This window comes from Aspergillus multicolor, assembly GCF_047715735.1.
Source record: "Aspergillus multicolor strain CBS 133.54 unplaced genomic scaffold BDW74scaffold_22, whole genome shotgun sequence".
In the NCBI taxonomy this organism is placed as follows: Eukaryota; Fungi; Ascomycota; class Eurotiomycetes; order Eurotiales; family Aspergillaceae; genus Aspergillus; species Aspergillus multicolor.
The window spans coordinates 372,578-395,324 of NW_027395973.1; the positions used below are offsets into that span (position 1 = coordinate 372,578).

The window sequence follows — 22,747 nt, forward strand, 5'->3', positions numbered from 1 at the left end:
TGTCTACGCGTATGTGTACGTAGTTTACGCATATAGTACAGTAGTAGCCGTTACGTACATACAGAGTTATCGATGGATCTCGAGTGGACAACCAGACCCGCAGCCACGTTCTCGAACATAGCGGGTCCGACGAGTCATTGAAACCTCGGCTTCGGATAGAGCACGTTTATTTGATCTATATCTTGACGTCTTGTATGTATCTACTTCGGTGGAAAAGGCAATTTGTCTTCCGACATTCTCACATGTCTCCCAGCAGTTTTGTATATGGATACGGTTCAGCCGCTGATCGCCAGTGCCTCACCCAATTTTCGATCCAGATCCAGCGTCAGAGGCGGGGAAGGAAGGGCGAGAGAATGGAAATAGTAGGACCAAGCCTGCATGATCCACGGTTGAGCAGAGAATTGTCAGACTGTCAAAGCCGATCTCGCGTGAGCTTGCGTGCTTTGAGTTGCAGTGGCTGGTTAATAATGTGGTGTCCTTTGTTGATGCTCCCTTGTTTAACCTAGGGGGCAGGATAAAGGGCTTGACTGTGCAACGCCATGACCGTTGAAGTCTTGGATAATGGAGGGGAAGGCTGGCTGTCATCATTGTGAATGTGGGACATTATTGCGCAGTCACCTGATTTTAAGGTGCGGCAAGGTACAATTTTAGCACAATTAACACTGTGGGCACCAGGGCTGTGGCAAACACTTTACTTCGCACCCTGCAGGGATAGACTTGCAGCTGGCGGCTAGAAAGGTGGTGGCTCGACAATTGATAAGCTGGGAGACATCGACGATCGATCAGATGCTGCCCAACCGCCCAGTGAGTGAGTCAGAACGTTATCGAAGCAAGCATCCCGCCAGTGCATAGGAATGGGCAGATACATCGACCCCAGAGGCGCAGTGAGATCAATATGCCCATTGGAAAGGTGGATAAGCATGGGATGCAGCGGGGAAGGAGAGCCGGAGGAAGATGCGTTCGCTAGCGCTCTAAGTGGCAGTAGACTATAATATAGAGTCTTTAAAAAATGTGGTAGAGATAAATGACATTTGATTAACATTTTCAATAGTTTGGGCAGTTCTTTATTGCTTTCATGCCGTGATGTCTTTATTGGCCACGCAAACCCACTCCCTCAGCCCGACCCCATACTGAGTACAACTAACATCCTCACTACTGCAGAGTACTGCGCTGCTGCCCCTTGACCGTACGAGATCATTAGTTAAAAGAAGAGCTGGAGCCCTCGCAGTGTTCTCCTGCATCTTCGACGCATCTTCCTTGCCTAAGTGCCTGGCTACGTCGGTCTGCCCTGTCCCAGCCAACTGGGACACTTTCTCCGCCACCTGCGATTCCATTCTGAAGGCTAGCAAATACTCAAGTCCAACTCCAACCCCACGAGCCCCTCTCGATCCTCTGGTTCAGCCACCGCTATCATATCTTTTTTCTTAGTATCTGATCTTGCGCATTTGGAACGGTCCACTACAGCCAGCGCGCAGTGTTGGATCGCCATCCACCAACGGAGGCGGGGGTAACCTCCGGGCCACAATCATTCTGATCGTCATCCGTGGTAACTCAACGCACGAGGGCAGCAAATATTCTGGAACACACAATTCTCTCGGAGCCAAGTTTGCTTGCTCGAAAAAAAGGAACAACAGCTCTGGTTACCTCGACGCTGTCCCTAGGTTCTAGCCGCATTATTACTTGACGGACTGGGTTCCCATCGATTGTTCCTGTCCTGTCCTCTTTTTTTGTTCCCTCTGGCTCTCCCTCCCCCCCCCCAGTCCTACCCCCTTGTGACTCAACTCTCCGACGCTCTTTCGATTATTAGTCGCTCCTTTCTTTCAAAATTCAGATTCTTGAGGGTTAACATTCTCTTTGTTGCGACCTGCATTCGCTCCTTTTGTTTTGCGACCCGGTGGCTTACGTCGGTGTTATATTGGATGGGCGCCGGTGACCTGTCGAGTCCGGATTCCTGATTTTCACAATCGCTCGAGACTCGACCACCTACGAAGTACCTACGAGATAGTCCAAGATCATTACCATGAAGGTAAGCCATTCAGACTCCAGCGATGATTGCGATAGACGGGATTCGACTGCTGGGAAATTGCAGAGCATCACCGCCTTGACTCTGAGCGATGATTAGGCGATCCGATATTAACACCACAAATTTTAGGCTCTCCGACGCTCGCTGAAAGGGGAGAAAGATTCCAAACCCCACCACCACCACCACCATCTGTCCATTACACCCAAGTCCGCCGTCGCCATTCTGCCTCCTAAGAAGGTGCGTGCGCTTTACCTTGCCGTTCTTTCTTTCTGTACTTTTTATATATACTCTTTGTCGCGAGTCTTTCTTTATCTATTCACCTACTTTTGGTGATTCTATTGTTTACTTTCCCCTCCTTTTCTTTGACCCGTGTTGACCATACCCCCTCCCACGCGTACAGGTCATCAAGGCGCTTTACGATTACCAACCCGAACCAGGGAATACCCAGGAATTGGCCTTTAGCAAGGGCGATTTCTTTCACGTTATCAGCAGGGAGGACGACGAGGACTGGTACGAAGCGTGCAATCCCCTTATCCCTACCGCCAGGGGGCTGGTTCCCGTGACCTTTTTCGAAACCATCAGCAAAACCCAACGGGACAGCAGCGGATCCATCGACCTGGGCAAGAAGAAAGAACCGCACGACTCGGGCTTCGCTGATCGCGCTACTTCTTCAGGTTCTGAATTCGGCTCAGGCTCTTCGAAATCTTATCAATCGCATCCTAACCCCGCATTCCCCCGGGTCTCCATGATGGGCAAGGCAGGCGGAGGCGCCATGGTCTATGGCGTCGTCCAATACGACTTCCAAGCCGAACGGCCAGACGAGCTGGACGCGAAAGCAGGCGAGGCTATCATTGTCATCGCCCAGTCGAACCCCGAATGGTTCGTCGCGAAACCTATCGGTCGCCTGGGTGGGCCCGGCCTCATCCCGGTGTCGTTTATCGAGCTTCGCGACATGCAGAGTGGGCAGGCGGTAACTGATCCTCTTGAGGCTGTGAGGCGCGCTGGTGTTCCCAAGGTTGAGGAATGGAAGAAGATGACTGCCGAGTATAAAAACAGCAGTATCAGTCTGGGCAAAATTGAGGGGTCTGGTGGTGGCTCCATACAAACCGTCACTTCGGGTATGGAGAGAATGTCAGTGCGCCAGAGCGCGGACCACCATCATATGAGCCACATGAGCCAAAACGGCCATGCTAGCGTAAGTCAACGCTTTCTGTTTCTTTATCGGCAAGGCTAACGAGCACCGTGCAGACGTATCATACCCGCAACGCTAGCAAGGCGTCTATTGCCCAGTCAATTAATCAGCCTCCTGGGTATCAGGGTCACCAACCTCTCATCGCGCCTGTTGCCGCCTCCATCCCCCGTTACTGTTTCGACAATGATAAATATTGGTACATTATTGAAGTCAAAATGGAGGACGGTCGCTGCTGGGAATTATCTCGATACTACCACGACTTTTACGATTTTCAGATCGCACTATTGACTCAATTTGAGGAGGAGGCAGGCAACAAGGGCAAACCCCGAACCCTGCCGTTCATGCCCGGTCCTGTCGCGCACGTCACCGATGCCATCTCCGACGGCCGCCGGCACAATCTAGATGAATATATCAAGAAGCTTTTAGCGATGCCTCCACACATCACCCGATGCGCTCTCGTTCGAGGACTATTTGCACCTCGTCAAGGTGACTTTGAGATCGATCCTAGTGCTTTTGGGGAAGATGCTCGATTTTCGGCCGGTTCGCACCACTCTTCCGGTCAAGAACTGTCTCCCAGCGCATCGAGGCAATCGTCACAACCGCAGAACGGACACTCGGAACGAAGCTCCCACTCCCACTCTCACTCGCTTTCTCACTCTCATCAGCGTTCGCAAACAGCCAGTTCTATTCCTAACGGAAAGCCGCCAATGATCCGACAGCAAAGTTCTATGACCCAAGTCTCAACCTCAAGCGGAGGTGCCTTGAAGGTCAAAGTCAGCTTCCAAGACGACCTGATCGCGATCCGCGTACCCGGCGATATCAATGTCCAGCAGCTCAAAGAAAAGCTTATGGACCGCCTAAAGATCAATGAGGACATCATAGTGCAATACAAGGATGAGCCGTCTGGCACCTTTGTCGACCTCATCAACGACAGCGACCTCGATACCGCCATTCAACGGAATCCCAAACTCACCCTCTACGTCGGACTTGCATAGTACCTGTCACTTTAGATTTTCTCTGTTCCTTTCACATTACCGACCTCATATCCCGTCCCTCGCTGTCGTCTCATTTGTTTGTGTCAGCTCTACCTCAGCCTACCCTTTTCTTTTTCTTTTGTTTGGGTACTTGGGATGCGATGTCGTGGCGTTCTGGTATTTTGTCTGTTGGGATGGCTTTGCCCTCCAGCCTCACGAGTGCATTTGTCTGTCGGATTCAATTCACGAGATTGACGATGTGACATCAGATGTCAGATTGAGACGTCTGAATGAAACGTTGATGCGATTATGTACATTGTTGGCTTCTTGTTCGTTTTTACTGCTCTCATACCCTTTTCCATGTTCGTGTTGTCATCTGTACATAAAATTTAGCATGCATATAAACAGACTTAAGTTCATCCTTTTATCAAAGTTTCCCAATTTCAGTCCCTGGCTGTCAACCATGGTATGGCTGTCCCAGTCTCCTGGAGTCGGCAACCTCGGGCCTAAATCTGGATACCGTTCCGAGTCACATGACCGTCGGCCACTCCCTCGGTAACGATGCCCTGGCCATGACCCGTTTCTTTTCGCCTCACGTTTTGAAGATTGAGACACAGTTTTAACTGTTCTTGCTCTTGCTGCGATTAGCGCTATTTGTTACTTCGGTTCTAGACTCGTCTTATACCCCTTTTTCTCGCCTCGAGACTTCGTCATAACTTCCCCGCGGGTAAGCGGAAACGATTAGAAAGACTGTCGAGCCGTTGCGAGTGCACTATCGACCCTCTGCGAGCCTTCCAGCTCATCCTCATTGTATATACGGAAGTTGCATGCATTTATAACCTCAAACCCGAGTCGCGATCTCGATACCAATGAGCGCCCCTCCCGCCAGGTTTTGCGCCGACCATGTCGCTGGCGCGCTGAGCAAACGTGCCCTTACCTGTCGAGCCGCTGTACATTCAAAACCAGTCTTTATCGCGGGTTGCAGGAGGCCCTTCCATGGCGCAAGAACAGCACCGGCTGTTCCGCGCAGATACGGTGGCTATGGGCGGTGGAATGCGGTGAAGCTGAACCCCGCGCATCAGCGGTGCCTCGCGACCGTTGCGGCGGCCACGGCTACGAGCCCTGTGGAGGGATCTGCTGGAGCGAGCGGAGGTCCGCTGGTGGAGTATAATGCGCGGGTTGAGCAGGGTCGGCTTCGGGATGATCCATACCAAAGACAAATCATCGAGCAGCTCCAGGATCTATACGAGCGGCTCAAGTCGTATCACGCCCCCGCCGTCGTGCGTCCCAGTATAGAGTCGCTCGACGCGCCGGAGAAGAAGTCGTCGTTCTTTGGCTCCCTGTTTAGCAAGGCGCCTGCGAAGCCGGAGACCAAGATTCCCGAGGACTTGCCCAAGGGTCTGTATATGTATGGCGATGTTGGGTGCGGGAAGACGATGCTTATGGATTTATTTTATGAGACGCTCCCGCCGAATATCTTGTCCAAGTCGCGCATTCATTTTCACAATTTCATGCAGGATATACATAAACGAATGCATGTGATAAAGATGAAGTTCGGTAACGATTTCGATGCGCTCCCGCTTGTTGCGGCCGAGATCGCAGAGAAGTCGAGTGTGCTTTGCTTCGATGAGTTTCAGTGTACGGACGTTGCGGATGCGATGATTCTCCGGAGGTATGTACCCTACCCTTCCCGCGCAAAGGCGCGAATCTTACTAAAAACCCGCCCAGACTCCTCGAATCCCTCATGTCCCACGGCGTCGTCCTCGTCACAACCTCCAACCGCCACCCCGACGACCTCTACCTCAACGGCATCCAGCGCGAGTCCTTCATCCCCTGCATCACCCTCCTCAAGACCGTCCTGACAGTAATAAACCTCAACTCCCCAACCGACTACCGCAAGATTCCGCGCCCCCCATCCGGCGTCTACCACCACCCCCTCGGCCCGGAAGCCGAACAGCACGCCCAGAAATGGTTCGACTACCTCGGCGACCCCATCAACGACCCTCCCCACCCCGCGACGCAGGAAGTCTGGGGCCGCAAGATCAATGTCCCGCTTGCGAGTGGGAAGGCCGCGAAGTTCAGCTTCCAGCAGCTCATTGGAGCTGCGACAGGTGCAGCGGATTATCTCGAGCTCGTGAGGAATTACGAGGCGTTCATTGTTACGGATGTGCCCGGGATGAACCTGCACCAGCGGGATCTGGCGAGACGATTCATCACATTCATCGATGCTGTCTATGAGAGTCGGGTACGTTTTCCCCATCCCATTCCCATCATCTCGACTCAAGTAACAAAAAACCAGGCAAAACTCGTCCTCACAACCGCAACCCCACTAACAAACCTCTTCATCTCCGAATCCGAAGTCAAAACCTCCCTCGACGACAACGGCGAGCACACCGACCTCTCCGACGCAATGCGCATGATGATGGACGACCTTGGCCTGAGCATGAAAGCCCTCAAGACATCGTCAATCTTCAGCGGCGACGAGGAGCGCTTTGCGTTTGCGCGTGCGCTGTCGCGGCTTTCGGAGATGGGGAGCAAGGAGTGGGTTGAGCGGGGGCTTGTTGGGAAGGGTGGGGTTGATGTTGATGGTAAGGAGAAGAGCGAGCAGCAGGCTTATATGAAGGCGAGGAGTCGGTGGAGCGAGGATAATATGTGAGTTATCTTAAGCAGGCTGTTTTCTGGGCTTGAGGCTTGGGGGCTTGTTTAGATAGTATATTTCAGTTTATGTATATACATTGATAGAATTATATTGCACATACCTTCTGTGTCTCTTGTCATATAGGGCTGTGGCACTCTATAGATTATGATTTTTGGGCTGTACATAACTCTCTACACCAGGGAAGCAACCAAGTAAACCTTCAAAAAGAACTTTCTCAAAGCATTCATGAGAATTCATCATTCTAGATCATATATGTACATGCCAGCATCCATTATCAATCATATCCATCCATAAACAGTCATATCAAGGTCAATATTTCCATTAAGCAATAAAAAGCAGACATCATTGGGGATTAGGGGAATCAGGGTACCATAAATGCGTGAAATGGTCAACATAAAAGAAAAAAAAAAAAAAAAAAAGGGAAAAAGAAGATCACTTCTTCCAAAACATAGCCTTTTGCATCCCTCTCGAGATAGCCCACTTCGTCTCGTTCATCTTATCCGTCATGTTCAGACCCTTGCTGCCGTACGACACCTTCGGCTTGCCGACATTGCTGCCGCCAACTGAGCTCCCAGCAGCGCTGGCGTTGGCGCTCGCAATATTGCCAGCTTGGAACTTGGCCTTGCCCTCGACGAGTTTCTGGATCAGGTACAGGATAGCGTAGGTTGTGGATCCGATGGCGCGGATGATAGCTAGGACTGCGACAGACCACAGGATGATAGCGAGGTAGACGTTTGTACCGCTGGAACCGACACCGTAGACTTCGGACACGGCCATGGCGAGAACCACGTTGGCTACCATCCAGACGGAGACCATGTATGTTCGAACGGCGCGGTAGTAGTCTTCCTGCTGCTGGCTCTCGGAGATTCCAGGGTCAGGGACCTCGAGGCGGTCTCGGAGGTTGCGGAGCGCGGCGTCGTATCCACTGTCGATATCGAGTTGCTCAGAAGGCATCTCGACTTCAACGATGGAGCCGTTGATAATTTTTGCCGCGCCCAGATCGGTGTTGATTGTGTTATCACCCTTGGTACCCCAGGTGACATCGTGCGTATTACAGAAGGCGTAACATTGAAGGGTGCAAATGTAACTGGGGAGCAGGGCGAAATACTGCGCAGACGACGTAAACATGTGCCACGGATCGAGATACATAAACGACGTGAAGAAGTACAGCCCGACTGTCGAAAGTAAGGAGACCACGATGTTCACGAAGAGAGTGTCGCTCATGGTGATAGGGACATCATGGCCCGTCTTGGCCATAAGCTCAAGCACAATCAAGTACAGAGTGCAGAATGCTGTGTACGCCATGACTATACTGTAGACAATCATGCTAGACAAGTATAGCTTCTTCGCACTGTGGATCGGTTAGCGCGCCGTATAGAGCAAGAGAGAGCCAGAAGATTCTTACCCCTGTGGTCGATTACCCATAGAGAAGATAAATTGAAGACACATAACCAGAACGCAGGCATATCTAAGCACGATAAAGATGTACTTGCCCATATTGTGGCCAAATGGGTCGATCTTCTCATCGGTAAGCGAGCCAGCAATGAAGAAGAATGCCAGGTAGAAGTTCGCCTATAATTGTCAGTTACAGCTTCCGACCTTGAGAGAACAATACTTACGAGTCCAAAGTAAGTGAAGATAAGCTGAAGTAATTGGTAAACGGATTCGATCTGGAGAAGAATCTTTCGTGGAAGCGAATGATCCGTTTTCCACAGCTGTTTTCCGTTGACAATAGAGTATACGGCAGCGAAGAAAGCGCCGTTCAGCCATCGTCGACGCTGGGAGATAAACTCAGGGATGGAATCTAATCACCTGTTAGCGAGCAGTCTTCTAAGCTGCAAAAGGTACGTACCGGGAACATCCGTCTCTCCAACGGCACTCTTGACGAATCTCAGAACCCATCTCTCTTCCCTCTTAGCCACCAACTCCCAGCAGAGGATACGATCTTCGGCCAGGTACATGTTGGCCGTGAAAACATCTGCATCTTTTCCATGCAACGTCTCTCCCTTGAAATATTGATTCAGGGGTCCATTACCCTCGGCATCATTCTGCAAAGCAAAGAATCGATAAGCACTAAGCGCACCGGGCAACACAGTGATATACCCGAATACAGACTCCAGGGGCTTGTCGAGAATGTTGGACATCTTGTATTCGAAGTTCTGGCTCGCAACAAGCGGATTCAAAAGACCAAGCATATTCTTTCCTTTGCTCGCTTTGATCTCACCGGCTGCACCAGCGACGTTGGAATCTTGGTCAAACGATTTCCACAAGTGGTACAATGCTGTGGGCTCGGGTCGTGTACCGACGTCGAGTAGAATACAAATGTTAGGCTGCAGAGCACGGCCAAAGGCATTGAAGAACCAACGATGCGAGTTCAGCTTTTTCTGGTTGTGCTCTTTCAGACAAAAGATAACCTGGCAAGGGACGATTCCTTTCTCAGCTCCCTTGAACTTGAGGTCGTCGTCGAGGGACACTTGAGTGGTGTATTCGTAAACGTGGGCATTGACCTGCTTCTGGTTGACAACGTTCTTCGCAATGCCTTCCTGGTAGACACCCAGAGCAGCCAGGGCGTTCAGCGTCCGCGGATGCACCTTCTTTCGTCCGTCTGAAATGATACAGACCACGATCTTTTTCCACCCATCTTTTCCCCAGGTACGAGACTTCGACCGAGAACAGAAGTGGCTGATATTCCGCATGACACCGTGCATAGTCCGAGTAAAATGAGATTCGTCTTCGTTGTACATGGTGATACAAATAAAGAGTTCCGTCTCGCGCATAGTCCGTCCTATCTGCTGGCGCAGCTTGTATCCTCGTTGAGTGAAGTCGTCCGGGTCGCAGGTCACAGCAGTATACCGCATGTGTGTAAACTCTCGGTCATCTCGGCGGGGCAGGAAACTGTGCAGAATTGTGGGTATTTTGCACTCCAAAATCAGTTCACCATTGACCAGCTGCACCTCCTTCTTTGCCATCTGCGCGTCGCGGACACCACGACGGCTCTGTTTCTCCGGGGCGGGTCCATAGTGCAAGTTAGGGTCGACCATTGATTTCGTTTCGTTGCTTTCTTCATCGTATTCGTCCAAGTCAACCTTCTCCAGATCTCGTTCGTCCGCTATAAATGTCGATTCGCTCGCAAACGACTGGACGCTGCCGTGGGGTCCGTGGCGCGAGCCCATTGTCCTTCCACCGCCGCCAAATGGATCCTCTTCTCCATCCCCAATATCGATCCTTGCATCTTGAGCACCGGCTCCTGGTTTCGAAAATAATGGTGCTGGTGGCAAAGGCCGCCTTGGGCTCCCGCCGTATCTTGAGCTAGGAGTGCCAGGTCGAGGGCTGCCATTGAGGTCCGCTCGCTCATATTGTGACGCAGCTACCGACGGCGGACGGACCCAGTCCGGCGCACGACTAGGAGACCACGGCCGTGTAGGTGATGCGGGGCGAGAAGCGGTGTAATGCATATCTTCTGCGACAGATGCTGCAGGGGGAGGGATCGTAGGTGCATATCGCATGCTGGGAGCGCCGCGTGATAGTGTTTCTGCGCCGTCATATTCGTAGGAGTATCGCTCAGGGTATCTGCTTTCCGTACTAGCAAATCGCACATGCCGGTTAGCACGTCTTCCATAGTAATATCGATCATAGTCATAGTAGTCCCTGTCATAGTAGTCCATTTTGCTGGCACACCCTCAACAAGCGACAAAAGCTGCCAGTGCTTGATGTTTATGTTGTAATGTGAATGGACAGCGACAATGACGGGGCTCGACCCACAGCCTCATTTGGCTGAAGCTCCGGCATAGCAACCGGGACACAGACCAAATACCGGCCTGAAACATGACATTCCAGGTACAGAAAATGGACGGAGAAATCAATAACGGGACCACTCACTGGTTATCATCGCTGAACGGATCTCCCTGCCTAACCGTCCCCAAATCCGTGCTCAAATCGGATTCGACCTGGGAGCTCGAGGGCAAGAGGCGCATTGTCGGTCCGGCATGGCGAACATCATTGTCATCGTACGAGTCTCCGTAGCCTCCGTAGCTGTAAGCCGGAGGCTCCTCCCCTTGGCCGTATGGTAGACGAGGTTGACTCATTGTTGTTTCAGAAACGGTTCAACGGGACATGCCCGAAAAGTGAGGCGCTCGAAGCCCTGGAGCTTTCTCGAAAATCAGGATCTTTGCTGGTGGATTCCTCTGAATATAGAAAGAATGATGTACTCACTGCGGAGAGCAACAGGGCTGGTAGAAATGATTGGTAAACAAAGGGCTTTCCGGGGTAATTGTGAGGAATGTGATCCAGAAGTAATTCTCCAGTATAGTCCTTGGGCGAAGTGGGATCGATGGCTTCCCGTGTGTATGGTAGAGGGTCGTCTGTAAACAAAGACGACGGTCGACAACAGAGACACTCGACGGATAGACGCAGGGAAAAAAAGCTAGAGGAGGTCTTAAGTTAGTTATAGCGCACTCGTTTTAGGCGTTTCTTTCCTTGCTGACGGCGCTTGGAGCGATCGGAAGCTCGCCATGGAGTTTCAATGTCGCCAGGGCAACCAGCGGCTTGGGCTTTGGGCGGGGAACATCTTCGCCGTGCCTTGCATGTTTGCGTTCTGATTTGATTCTCAGCTGCCTGGCCACTCCTGTTTGTCTGTTTGCCCAATCCCGATCCCCGCTTGCGATTCATGTTCTTGGTGGGTTTCTCGTGAAGGAGATGAAATGAGCTGGCGGTTGCTGGGGGTCTACGCCCGCACCTCATCTTCATCACCACTCTCCAACTCTGCAATACGTAGTTTACTCGACTAACATAGAACAATTTGGTTATGCCACTTGATGAGAGTAAACAGTCAAATTCGCAAGACTACGCTATTATGACCATCAATTAGACCATGAACCATCACCACACTCAGCAGACCCATGGATCTGCGGCGATCCTCCACAACGAACCAGGAATAGTACAAACGAAATGCGACGAGAACCTCCTACTCATCCGACGGCCAGACCTCTGCTATTTCTGCCAAGCTCCTTACTGACCATTTTCTCCTTCTTCTCGCCCTAGGCGATCATAACGCCTCCACGTCTCACTGATAGAAACAATTTAAGAACTCGGGCCCGTGGAGTCATTAAGCAAGGGCGCACGTTCAGCATCACTCGAGTCCGCGTCTCTAGGAGCCCGGAAGAACACATCCCGACCGGAGTACTTGGCGGAGGTGATGTAAAGAGAGTCGAGCAGGAAGACACCGAAGATAACCCAGGCAAAGATCCACTGAAGGTGAAGATCGCTCTTGTGGCTGGTTTGGGCCACGGCGATACCTGCAGTGAGACACAAGTCAGTCAGTATGCAACCCCACAAACGCTGCCACCTGGACTTACCGAACGTCAGCAGACTAAGGCTGTATCCCAGGAGATCGTCCGTCGCCAGGAAGATGTGGATCGAGCCGATCAAGAAGATAATCCAGAGGAAGATGTTGCTTGAAATATGAGTTGCGGCGTTGTGGGCGTGCACAGCTGCGGCTCCTCCGTAGAAGAGCAGAATCAACGACCAAGCGTACGGCCCGGCGACCACGGCCACATGCGAGATTGGTGGCAGAGAGCGGACGCGCCAGAACAGGAGATGCTGGTTGATGAAGGAGGCGATCACAAAGATCTCCGCGGGCCAGAAGTGGTTTCTGGTCCAGAGGAGAAGCCAGGAGATAATGAAGAGGTTGTTCAGGATAAAGTGCGATGCTGCGTTTGCTGCCAAAGATACAACCGCATTGTCCTTGCTGAAGAGCTGCGATACGTAGAAGATTTGAGTGATGAGGAGGATTATCCTGCAAGAAGTCATTAGTATGCCATGACTGTAGAAGTGTTCGAGGTAGTACCAATAGATCTCAACGATAGTGGCATTCACACTGAATCCATTGAACCTTCGCTCCAGTTGCGACCAAATGTTATGAGCATGGGAGACATCGTGCGGCTTATGGACAGAATAATAAATTCCAATTATGACGACCAGGGCCCAGGTGAGAGGCGCCAGGATCCTTATCGCGTTGAGATGATGCTGGCTATGGGAGTCTCTTCTAGCGAAGGGGTTGAAAACTGGAAGAATGGTATGATTAGTGACTGTACTCCGCAGTAGTAGGCTCAAATTATAAATCGTGAGTTCAGGGAGATGAAAACATACAAGCCATGGTGAGAACCTTGACGAATTCCTAAGGGAGCCGATGGAAGAGGAAGAGGAAGAAACCAGAAATGAGAAAACGACTTGCATCAGACATGGCATGTAGTACTTATAACATCCTGGCAGCGGCAAGTGCAGTGCATGAACTCCAGCTGTGGGATGACGACAATCCTGGACTGGACCAACACCCCCGCATTTCCACCTCAAATCCTCAGTCTCCTGACCAGACGGATCAACGTTCACTGGCTCTAAGAAGATCCGCCACTCCCCTTCACAGTCTAGTCTGAATTCTGGGATGTCGAATCCTGTCAATGCACTGCCTACTTTGTCTCTAGTCCCTGCGAATTACGGATGGGCCATGGTTTCTGCCTGCTAATCTATATGCCGCAGAGTTAGATACAATGCTGCTAGAATTTGATGTATGGATTCGATGGTTTGATGGTTGGATAAATAGATTAAGTAGATACAGTAGTGGGGCGGAAGGCAGGAGAATCCACCATCATGCAATGCGATTACGATGATGAGTCTAATGATGCTATTGTTCGTGGCGTAGTCGCCATCCCTGCGCCTGCACGGCCGATCGGCCTCCTGCTCAATAAGACCCTTGGGATTCAGACATTCAGGAAACAATTACTCCGCGACTCCATATGTATGTTGTTGCAGGATAAGGAAAAAGCAACCTGCCCTCGACGAGAGGGGTAAGATGAAGCCATGATTGGCTTCAAAGGAGTCCTGTTCTGTTCTCGGTTTCACAGCATTCACAGCTAGCTCTCACAAGCTGATCGTTTACAGGGGCAACCCAGATCCCAATCCTGACAAACAATCGTATCGCGATTGATTTTTAAGTCTCTGCTGCTCTCACCGCATCTGTGTCACAGCCTCCACGAGCCGGCCGTGGATTGAGGTCGGTGCGATAATCATGCCTTCGCAACCCGACAGCGTTCTTCCCAGAGTCAAGTCGACAGGCTGGCCTTGCAAATCGCTCACTGTCAAGCCCAGCTCCTCCACAATCAACATCCCGCCAACGTGATCCCAGACCTTCGAGCGATAAGACGATTTGCGTGGGATCTTGATAAGCACATTGCACCCGCCCACAGCGATGGCGATGTATCGCAGCTGCGCAGACCACAAATCCGTCCTGGGCGGCCATGGAGCACCCAGATTCTGCGCGAGCCGCGCATTCAGGTCATAATCTGACGAGGTAGCCGACTTGCAGTCGACAAACTGGATATCCTTGGGCTCCGTGATCTGAGCTACCGGCTGGACCTTCGTCGCAGGCAAAAGAGTTCCACTGCCCATCGGCCTCGTCCACACACCTTCCCCAGCAACAGCGAAAACCATCACACCGCGTCCTGCCCGGTCCGCAAGGTCCTCGTGAATACATCCCGACTCGAGGTTGAGGTTTGGGCACCCCGTCACACCGATAATCTGCTTGCCGTCCTCGACAAGACCCAGACACACGGCATACTGCTGACCACGCATGAAGGTTGCCGTACCGTCGACCGGATCCAGAACCCAGGTCCTGCCTTTGGGCTTGCAGCTCCCCTGCGCGCCTAGATCAATCAGGCTAAGCATCTCGTCTTTTGAGCGCGGCGCGGTGAGAAGCTTCTCGCTCTCTTCATCTTCAAGGCGGGTAGACGAGACCAGGTCCCAGGTGCGTTCCAACAGCTCGGGTTCAGCACGAAGCGTCTTGGAGTCTTCCTCGCCGACGATGTCATCGTCCGGGAAATGATGGTGGATCGCCGCGATAATCAGACTCTGCGCGCCGAAGTCGCTGATGGTCACTGGGGTGTCATCCTGCTTGTCGAAAGAACCCTTGTCGACGGCTTGGATAAGTTTTTTGGTTAGAAGAGAGGCGCGTTGGACCGTTAGACACGCGATCTTCAGTTCCTGGGCGTATGGACCGGTGTAGTCCATTTTGAGTTTGCGTTGGCTCGGTCGGAAGTCTAATTTGGGTTAATGGGAGGTGGAAGAGTCGGCGTGGGAGAGTAACAGGTGTTGGGAATTATAGAAGCGGTTTCTGTGACGTAGAGTCCCGAAAGAATCTGAGGGACTTGCGAGCCAAGCTTCTGGATGTGGGTCTGGGCATGGTTGGTTTGATTGGCTTCCTGGCGTCCATGAAGTCACTCGCCTAGCCCTAAGAGATCTATACAGCAAGTTAAGAGAGATGCACCATTTTTAAAGGATATTGTGGGCGTAATCATCTCTAAAAGCTCTGTATCCAGAAGGTCTACACAGCCAACGGAGCTGGCTTCTTGAGTGAGGTATGTGCCGTCATGAACAGGAACAGTATAGGGAAAACCAAGCAGCTTCCCTCCTGTACCATTGCCTTCCGTCTGTATATTCTACTGTAGTTATACTCAAGCTCCCACGTTGAACTCAGAATATACCAGGACATGCTCAAACCTGCCCCTTGGTGCAGTCAAATCTAGCTGAAAACAAGCGGCCGGATTTATTAAGCTTCTGGGGTCACTTAAGGCTCGTTTCACTCACAACTCGCCTAATTGATATCTGACTTGTACTGCAAATAGCGTCCATGGTTGGAGAGTAGTTGCTCGTGCTCGGTAGAGTTAGTACCCTAGAGTAAGGACTAGGAGCTTCTGTCCATGGCCGAATCTCAATGTAAGGCAGGCCATGGTTCGTAATTGTCCAAGGACCATACGTGATATTGTCGGTCTTGATGGGGTCGATGAAGATTGACTTGCCCTTTGACTGTACCAAAAAGTGTCCCTGCCATAGATCTCCCTTTTCCGGGTCAAAGCCATTGTAAAGGTCCCTGCCATCATAGGTCGCGTTTTTCTCTCCCATTCCTGCAGATGCTCCATCATCCAAGAAAAGATACTGCGCCATGGACTATGTTTATGTATCGACCAGGAATAGTCATTCGCCCGTCCAATCCCGCATTGCCGGAAGATGTGTCGCCGCCGGGGCCAGCATACTGCATGCGGTCCGGGTATAAACCGAGCCTGAGCTTAGCCGTTGTTGATGATGGAGGTACATATCCCCCTCATTATCAGTTCGTGTAAAGTTGTTTTGTGTGTCACATTTATAGATGGGTTGTTCCCCCCATTTCCGACATGTCCAACTTCGTACCCGCTGACAGCGCTATCCAAGGAGCCCATTCAGAATGGAGATTCAGATCGCTGGGCTTGAAATATATATCCACTGCTCTGGCCGGGTGTCGTTCGAGCCGTCACCACCTATCACACTTCAGGAGAAATCCCATGCTTATAAACCTGGCCGACTTTGTTAGCACCAGATTCAGCCGCCGTATCAATACTTCCTTGGAGATATTGTTGTGCGATCCCAGTTGCTCGGCTAGTTTCCTCAAGTGTAGAAAGCATAATGGTTGTTCTAGGTTGTTCCTACTCAGGGTGGCCGCCTTTTGTAGTAGCTTGAACTTCTCATCATTATCAAGCTCCCTGGTGTTGTCCAGAGTTTCTATAAGCGGATCTCTGGTGCTGCAGCTGCACTTATCCCATGCGGAGAGCGCTGGCCTGGGTTTTAGCGTGGCGTGGTGTGCCCCAGTGGCTTCTCCTTCTGGCGAGTCCCCGAGGTGTTGGCCTTCCAAGAAGCTCACAGCCTTCTGGCAGGGTTGGACCAGTGACCAATCCTTATTGCCTTTGTGCATTGCGGGATCCAATGGCGCCTGCTTTGCTGCATGTTTTGAGGCATCTAACTACTCGTTGGCGATACTCCGGCAGGTTCTCGTGCGTATCTGGTTATGGTTTGCTGAACGCGTCAGCCGTGCCTTGCTTGTTGTCTGCCGGTCATTCACTGCTGGAAGTGCAATCCTTTGCTTGCAGTTGTTTGCATCGCGGTTCATGATGCCTGAATGATCGGCCCTTTCGCGTTTCCGGGTGACTACTTCGTTTACAGGGAGTGAAGAAGCTGAAGCAACCCCTATGGGCGTCGAGTCCTAATCTACTAACCACGGTGCTCCTCTGAGTCGACTTTTTATTGTCCCATGTGGATTGTTTTCTGATGGCATCTCGGCCATTACCACAGATTTGCTTGGGGCCACCCCAGAGCTGTCAGCTCTTTCACGTCTCTGTGTGCATTGTTGATTTGCCAAGGATGAAGAAGGTTGGCAAGCGCCCGCGAGCGTTGGGCTATGGTCCAGTGGATTGTCATGCCGCGCTTTGTTTGTTTACGTAGGTAAATCTTTTCCTCCTGCTAGAGTTTCGGCTGCGTTGCAGCAGCTTGCTTCTGCTGTCAAAGTGTCCAGTAAGTCGCCAGTTCATTCTTTAGGTGCTTCGCCAGTTGTTGCTTCTTCGGTTGCTGCTCCAATTGCTGCTCCAAGCGGCGTCATGCTTGTTGCATGTAGGTTCTCCCCCACCGGAAATGCTGTGGCCGTGTCCGAGCGGCACACTTCTCCTTTTGAGCTGTTCAGCAAATGATCAGTTACTTCTGGACTCTGGTCCTCAACGAGTCCTTGGCTGTCCTCAGAGTCTACGGCGTCGAAGGACTCCCGGTTGAGAGGGTCATTGTCCTTGTAGCTTGAGGTGTCGGAGGGGACAATGGCATGTGACGATGCCGCACAATGGCTTGTCGCAGTCCTGGAATCGCTGACGGTGGGCTGTCCAGTTGGCTCACTGCTCGCTGCGGTGGTTGCGCTAGGGGATTGGTCGTATTGGCTGCATCCACGCGACTCGTCCCAATTTCTGGTTGGAAAGCCTAGAAATTCCCATTTGTTATTGATAGTGAGTTCCAAAGTATTAGCCTCCCTTTCAGCCAAGACAGGGTAGTTGCATGGTCGTCTCAATGACGCCCTTAGGTCTATCGGTGTAATCATCATGACTGAAGAGTGTCCTCTGCCTCCTCCCCCTCGCAGTCTGTGAAGATTGCTTGGTTTAGCGCGTTGATTGCCTTAGAAGCCCAATCTCCCTTCCAGGTTATCACCCAGTCCAGGATTCTCCGGGCGGTGTTCGCCGTTGTTACATGTTTAAAAAGCTTGTCGGTTATCCTGGTCCAGCTATGTCTGTTACGATGGTGCGTAGTCTCTGAATGACAGCATTGCACCTGTCCCGTTTTGCCTGGTCGTTCGCGTTGGCGGGGTGCATTGAATCAAACCAGGTGGTATATGACGAAATCGACAATTAAAAAGCTTATTGAATCTTGGAAGGGGTTGGACTTTGAAGACTTTGAAGTAGGAAGGGGTGGAAAGAGGAGCTGAGACGCGTCAAGATGAACTCCGCCAAGGGACAGCCAGCGACTCATCATCTGGTGGCGTTCTGACGCTGGTCGACGACCGGCCACCTTTCTTTCTACAACCTCTTTGCACACTTATTTTGAGTAATGTCGCGGCATTGAGGTAAGAACAAGACTCGGAAGCCGGCACAAGCAGTCAAGGATACTATATTCAGTTGAGGGGCAGTATTGTATACACGGAGTAATTGACAGGCAAAACAATGGACAAGAACAGGAGCAAGCTGCTGAAGCACCTTAGAGCATAGCCGGGAGAACAATCTCCTCAATGGTCCAGACCTTGCCGCCTTCGCTGGAGCTGAGTCCAGTGTAGGTAGCACCGCCAGCGGAGGCAATGGTGTCGCCAAAGGTAGTGTCGGCCTCGGCCAGGGTGATGACGGTGTTGATGTACTTCTGGTCAGTGGACGTGCCGGTACAGTCCTCGTTGCACTCGGTTCCAGTACCGTATCTGTGGTCACCATTAGCAATCCGCCTTCCTGTGTAGAATTCAAAGAGCCACTCAGTACTTACCCAGTCATGTAGGGGCCAGAGGCGTGCGAGTAGGTAGAGAGCACCTCGCCGGTCTCAGCGTTGGTGACAGTCTGCACCCAGGTATCCTGGTCATCCTGCAGCGTATACTCGATCTTAACCTGGTCGTCGCCCTTGACAACGCCAGCAGTACCATCAAGCTGTCCGAAGCTGCCGAAGACTGAGGCGCGCACGCACCACTCGCCGGAGGTAGCACCGCACCATGCGTTGCTCTCCCAGCTCTCCAGAGTGGCCTGGATAAGGTCACCGGTGCTGTTGCTCATGCCGGGCCAGAGGAAGAGCACGCCGTTCTGGGTCTCTGGGGCCGGGCCGGGAATAATGGTTGTCACGGCGTTGACGATGGTGGACTTGGAGGGGCCGAGCGAGACGCTGCCTCCCCAGGTGTCTTCGCGCTTAACGACCTCGAGAGAGTCGTCGATGGGCGTGGCAATGCCCAGGGCTGGGAGGAGTAGGGTGGAAAGAAGCTTGAGGTTCATTTTGGTAGCTGAGAATGATGAGTTGCGTGGTAAAGGTGATTACTTGAAGAAGAGGAAGAAGCTTGGTTTTATAGAGCCATTGCCCATCTATGTGAGAAGGGAGTGTCTCGAGTTGAGTTCGCCGTTTGTTTCTCGGAGCATCCTGAAACCGCCAGCCCTATGGGGCCGCTGCTCCACCATATGACAGGCGGGACGAAACGTAACCAATTTCGACCATGGTCCAATATTGCCCGATGCTGATTTTCAGGGGCCAGTGCCTATTCCGTCGCAGCTTGTCAGATGTATAGTAGGCATGTTTTTAGCAATTGGTACGGAGCGTGGTTCTGGACTCCAATCACTAATGGCTGGTTTCAAAATGGCCTCTTGTAGGGAGTCCGCTCGTATTTAGACTTCGGGATTGACAATCCCGATCTATTTTCCATAGACGAACATAAGCTTGATTTTTATCCAGAAAACAAGCCTTCAACGGTCAGAATGACAGGGGAGTTCTGCGGAAAGTCGAAATGTCTGTGCTTTCCCCCTAGTTCAGCTTCATAGAAGCCAATGTTATGCAGGGACATGATTCATACCTTGTACAGTTCAAGGGGTAGAGTCATTCGAAGGATATGGCGAGAAATCGTGCTGCTGAAGAGATAGAAAGCCCAAAGGAAGACAAGTTACTCACTTTGGCGAGACAGCAAAGAATCTATCTTCTTACCGCATATGGTGTTTGTCACTCTAGTTGTTATTCTTCAGCTTCAAGTCACTCGGCCTACAGCAAATGAAGAGGTAAGATCCAACATCCCTAGCCTGACGATAGGGGTTTTATTGAATACTATGTGCAGTCAAACGTCATTAACAATAGCATGAGCATTAGGTCATGAAGGGAATCTAGGTGCCAAAAGCATCAAACTCAAAGCGCAGCAAAAGCCAGCTCGTAGGCAAAACCAAGAGTGAGCTTTGCATGCTCCAGCATGTGGTCGAAGCTCAAATACTTGATCTTGTCATCGGTGGTGTGAATGTGCTTGTTGCTGTTCTCCATCTTGGATTCGGTCGCCATGGCCGATGGGTATCCGTATTTGCTCGCCGAGGTGTGATCAGAGCAGGCGTATCCGCACTTGGTATCTGTGAATGGGATGCCACAGTACTGAAGGAGCAATATTAGCGGTATATTCAGGTAAGAGGGGAAACAGTGGACTTACGGTAGTGATGGTGTTCTTGAGAAAGGTAGTTAGCGCGTTGTCGACGTAGTCGGTCATCACTCCGATCGACTCCTGCTGACCAGCATCCCTCGTGCCCTGAACGAAACCGGTCATATCCTGCTGAAGCATCGCCTTGATTTCCGCCTGATCTTTCTTATACTTGGAAAAGATGGCTTGCGAGCCGAGCATTCCACCTTCTTCAGCAGAGTACCAATGGAACTCAATCGTGTTTGGTGCCTGGCCGCGAGAAACGACGTCGGAATTTAGCAAGCCGCGCAACGCCTCAAGAATTGTGACGGTGCCGCTGCCATCATCGTCGGCGCCCGGAGCGCCTAGAAAAGAGGGGAGAAACAGGTTGATGCTGTCCTGGTGTGCGCCCAGGACAACAGTCTTGTTCGACAGCCCGGGGATACGGGCAATGATACTGAACTGGCCCCAAGAATGTTCAAATCGCTGAACCGTCGCGCCCCATTTATCGGCCCCTGAGCCGCGAATCACGTTCAGGACCTGATCGAGTAGCCATTCCGCAGATTGGATGCCAGTCGTGGACTTGTAATATCTCGTGTGAAAGGATGTAAACTTCTCCAGATCCTTTTGCATGTTGGCCTTGTTCAACGTTCCAATGAGTCCCTTGACGGTGTCTACATGGTCCATCTGTTGCGGGTAATTGAGGTAGATGCCGGCATCTAGTGTCGGATATAAGCCGTAATTTCGATCCTCCGTGATATCGATGAAGTTCACTCCGTCCTGGGCTGCGGTTAGCACGGAAGGGAGTAGAGAGTGCAACAAGTCATACAAGCTTCAGAGCCCACTTCTCTTCTTCTGTGACCCATCTCGTCTGATATGGGTTGATCTCGATCAAATATTTCTCATGTGTGCTCTCCTCAGCAAGTGGGTTCGGAAAATCTAAGACGTCCTGCTGCTCCTCCTGAGGAATTGCGTAGGACCAGGCACCAGCGGCAGCGGTCGCGACGGCAAGAGCTGAGAGTTTCATAGTGGACAAGATTCAGGGTAATCGCTCGGTAATGCTAGCGGTAATAATGGGACTAAGAATATGGCGCTTGAGGATGAAGTCCTAGGTGCGGTGCGGATGGAGAGAGAGAGCACATACGATGGCTGACTGAGGGGAAGTCGCAGGCCGAGCAAGGAAGGACGAGGTCACTGTGCACGGGTCGGACTTAAAGACGGAGGATCGCACCGCAAGATAATCAACGAGAAGAGGTAAGAATAGCCAATTTCAAAGGTTAAAGGCGATTAACCTCTATGTATTTGATCAGATGTTTGACAGAAGCTGTTAGCTGCGCTGGGGCTTAGATTTATATGAACTGAGCCCAATGGGATTACCTCATTCCCCACCCGTGGACCAGGCACACCTGCCTTAGTAGTTAGCACGCACGACCATGGCATTAGCACAGCCTCACTCCAGTTCCTGACCCTGTTCCTGTCAGCATGTTCTTCCTTATCAGGGGCTATCATATTACGGGGTACTATTGCTTCAAAACAATGAGAAACAAGCCTATTTATAGGCAGTCGAATGAGAAATAGCAAGAGCGAAGCTGGAAAGCTGGACCCCCGCGGGCGCAGACCCGCAGAATGGATCACCGGGATCACCGGGATCGAATCCTCACAAGCTGGCATTGTATCTAAATTTCTATGGCAAGCAAGCAGTCAAATATCATCTTCAACTGCGCTATGAAGAGCTCCGTCTTCCTAGATAGCTCTTAGTAGCGTGGCCATAGTCGGCTGAGGAACGACTTCCTACAGTCTTGAGCTTCACTCGGCAAAAGATATAGCACGAGCTTTACCCGTGCAGGCGTGTTAAGCGCATACCTGGAGCCAATTGATAGCTCAAAAAGCTCACTGCCATTATAATTGGATGGTTGAAGCTCCCAATGTAGTACATCGAGGTCGGCGCGACATGAAACAAAGCCAGTCCCATTCAAAAGCTGTGTAACATCAGAGGCAACGGACATCAAGCATGAGGGCAGCTGTTGCTGGAGACAGACTAGATAGCAGTGATCAAGTCCGCCAGGCCAGGACCACTCAGCTGACAGCTCGTGCTCACGGGGTATAGCTTTTACTCTACTAGCATCATGAGACGCAGCCAACCTGGAGGTCTCTAGAGTATAGCAAGGGTGAAACTTGTCAGCGGTTTTTCGGAGATAATTTTGCTAGATACATAGGAGTAACAGGCTTCAGGGGCTGTCAGTTGGCTGGCACCTCTGTGCTATAGTAGGTAGAAAGGTTAGCAATAATGTTACCAGCGTGCTGTACAGCGTGGCCATGGTTTGTGAATGGACGCTATATCAAACCAGGAACTGGATAAGAATCAAGAGCTCTATCTCCGAGCAACGCACTTTAC

At 51.4% G+C, this 22,747-nt stretch overlaps 9 protein-coding genes across 9 annotated transcripts; 3 read left to right on the forward strand and 6 right to left on the reverse strand.

Annotated features, from left to right (window-relative positions):
- Positions 1-19: 19 nt before the first annotated feature.
- BDW74DRAFT_157656 (uncharacterized protein) lies at positions 20-969 on the forward strand. Its single transcript, XM_073725177.1, has one exon. It carries the CDS (start codon positions 195-197, stop codon positions 504-506), a length of 312 nt encoding a protein of 103 aa, XP_073581545.1. The 5' UTR covers positions 20-194; the 3' UTR covers positions 507-969.
- Positions 970-1,677: 708 nt separating this feature from the next.
- Positions 1,678-4,652, forward strand: BDW74DRAFT_58066 (phosphatidylinositol-3-phosphate-binding protein BEM1). The gene is made up of 4 exons (XM_073733214.1): positions 1,678-2,026; positions 2,153-2,260; positions 2,424-3,218; positions 3,272-4,652. Exons 1-4 carry the CDS (start codon positions 2,021-2,023, stop codon positions 4,208-4,210), a joined length of 1,848 nt encoding a protein of 615 aa, XP_073581546.1. The 5' UTR covers positions 1,678-2,020; the 3' UTR covers positions 4,211-4,652.
- Positions 4,603-6,922, forward strand: BDW74DRAFT_157660 (AFG1 family ATPase). The gene is made up of 3 exons (XM_073725178.1): positions 4,603-5,861; positions 5,918-6,434; positions 6,489-6,922. Exons 1-3 carry the CDS (start codon positions 5,059-5,061, stop codon positions 6,843-6,845), a joined length of 1,677 nt encoding a protein of 558 aa, XP_073581547.1. The 5' UTR covers positions 4,603-5,058; the 3' UTR covers positions 6,846-6,922.
- A 357-nt stretch (positions 6,923-7,279) lies between these two features.
- On the reverse strand, positions 7,280-10,933 carry chsB (chitin synthase class II; the record flags this gene model as incomplete). The annotated part of the gene is made up of 5 exons (XM_073731319.1): positions 7,280-8,199; positions 8,254-8,420; positions 8,468-8,652; positions 8,701-10,430; positions 10,728-10,933. The coding sequence occupies 5 exons, from the start codon at positions 10,931-10,933 to the stop codon at positions 7,281-7,283; spliced, it is 3,207 nt and encodes a 1,068-aa protein (XP_073581548.1).
- A 622-nt stretch (positions 10,934-11,555) lies between these two features.
- On the reverse strand, positions 11,556-13,144 carry BDW74DRAFT_157667 (DUF1774 domain-containing protein). The gene is made up of 4 exons (XM_073725179.1): positions 12,996-13,144; positions 12,694-12,910; positions 12,203-12,642; positions 11,556-12,142 (listed from the first exon to the last, which is right to left on the reverse strand). The coding sequence occupies exons 1-4, from the start codon at positions 13,000-13,002 to the stop codon at positions 11,928-11,930; spliced, it is 879 nt and encodes a 292-aa protein (XP_073581549.1). The 5' UTR covers positions 13,003-13,144; the 3' UTR covers positions 11,556-11,927.
- Positions 13,145-13,772: 628 nt separating this feature from the next.
- Positions 13,773-15,185, reverse strand: BDW74DRAFT_58125 (inositol monophosphatase family protein). The gene has a single exon (XM_073733215.1). The coding sequence runs from the start codon at positions 14,907-14,909 to the stop codon at positions 13,851-13,853; it is 1,059 nt and encodes a 352-aa protein (XP_073581550.1). The 5' UTR covers positions 14,910-15,185; the 3' UTR covers positions 13,773-13,850.
- Positions 15,186-17,232: 2,047 nt separating this feature from the next.
- Positions 17,233-17,787, reverse strand: BDW74DRAFT_180521 (uncharacterized protein; the record flags this gene model as incomplete). Its single annotated transcript, XM_073729775.1, has 1 exon — positions 17,233-17,787. The coding sequence occupies one exon, from the start codon at positions 17,785-17,787 to the stop codon at positions 17,233-17,235; it is 555 nt and encodes a 184-aa protein (XP_073581551.1).
- A 552-nt stretch (positions 17,788-18,339) lies between these two features.
- Positions 18,340-19,475, reverse strand: BDW74DRAFT_58141 (uncharacterized protein). The gene is made up of 2 exons (XM_073733216.1): positions 18,711-19,475; positions 18,340-18,648 (listed from the first exon to the last, which is right to left on the reverse strand). Exons 1-2 carry the CDS (start codon positions 19,202-19,204, stop codon positions 18,438-18,440), a joined length of 705 nt encoding a protein of 234 aa, XP_073581552.1. The 5' UTR covers positions 19,205-19,475; the 3' UTR covers positions 18,340-18,437.
- Positions 19,476-19,973: 498 nt separating this feature from the next.
- lap1 (putative aminopeptidase) lies at positions 19,974-21,687 on the reverse strand. The gene is made up of 3 exons (XM_073725180.1): positions 21,182-21,687; positions 20,386-21,132; positions 19,974-20,330 (listed from the first exon to the last, which is right to left on the reverse strand). Exons 1-3 carry the CDS (start codon positions 21,377-21,379, stop codon positions 20,097-20,099), a joined length of 1,179 nt encoding a protein of 392 aa, XP_073581553.1. The 5' UTR covers positions 21,380-21,687; the 3' UTR covers positions 19,974-20,096.
- Between the last annotated feature and the right edge of the window lie 1,060 nt (positions 21,688-22,747).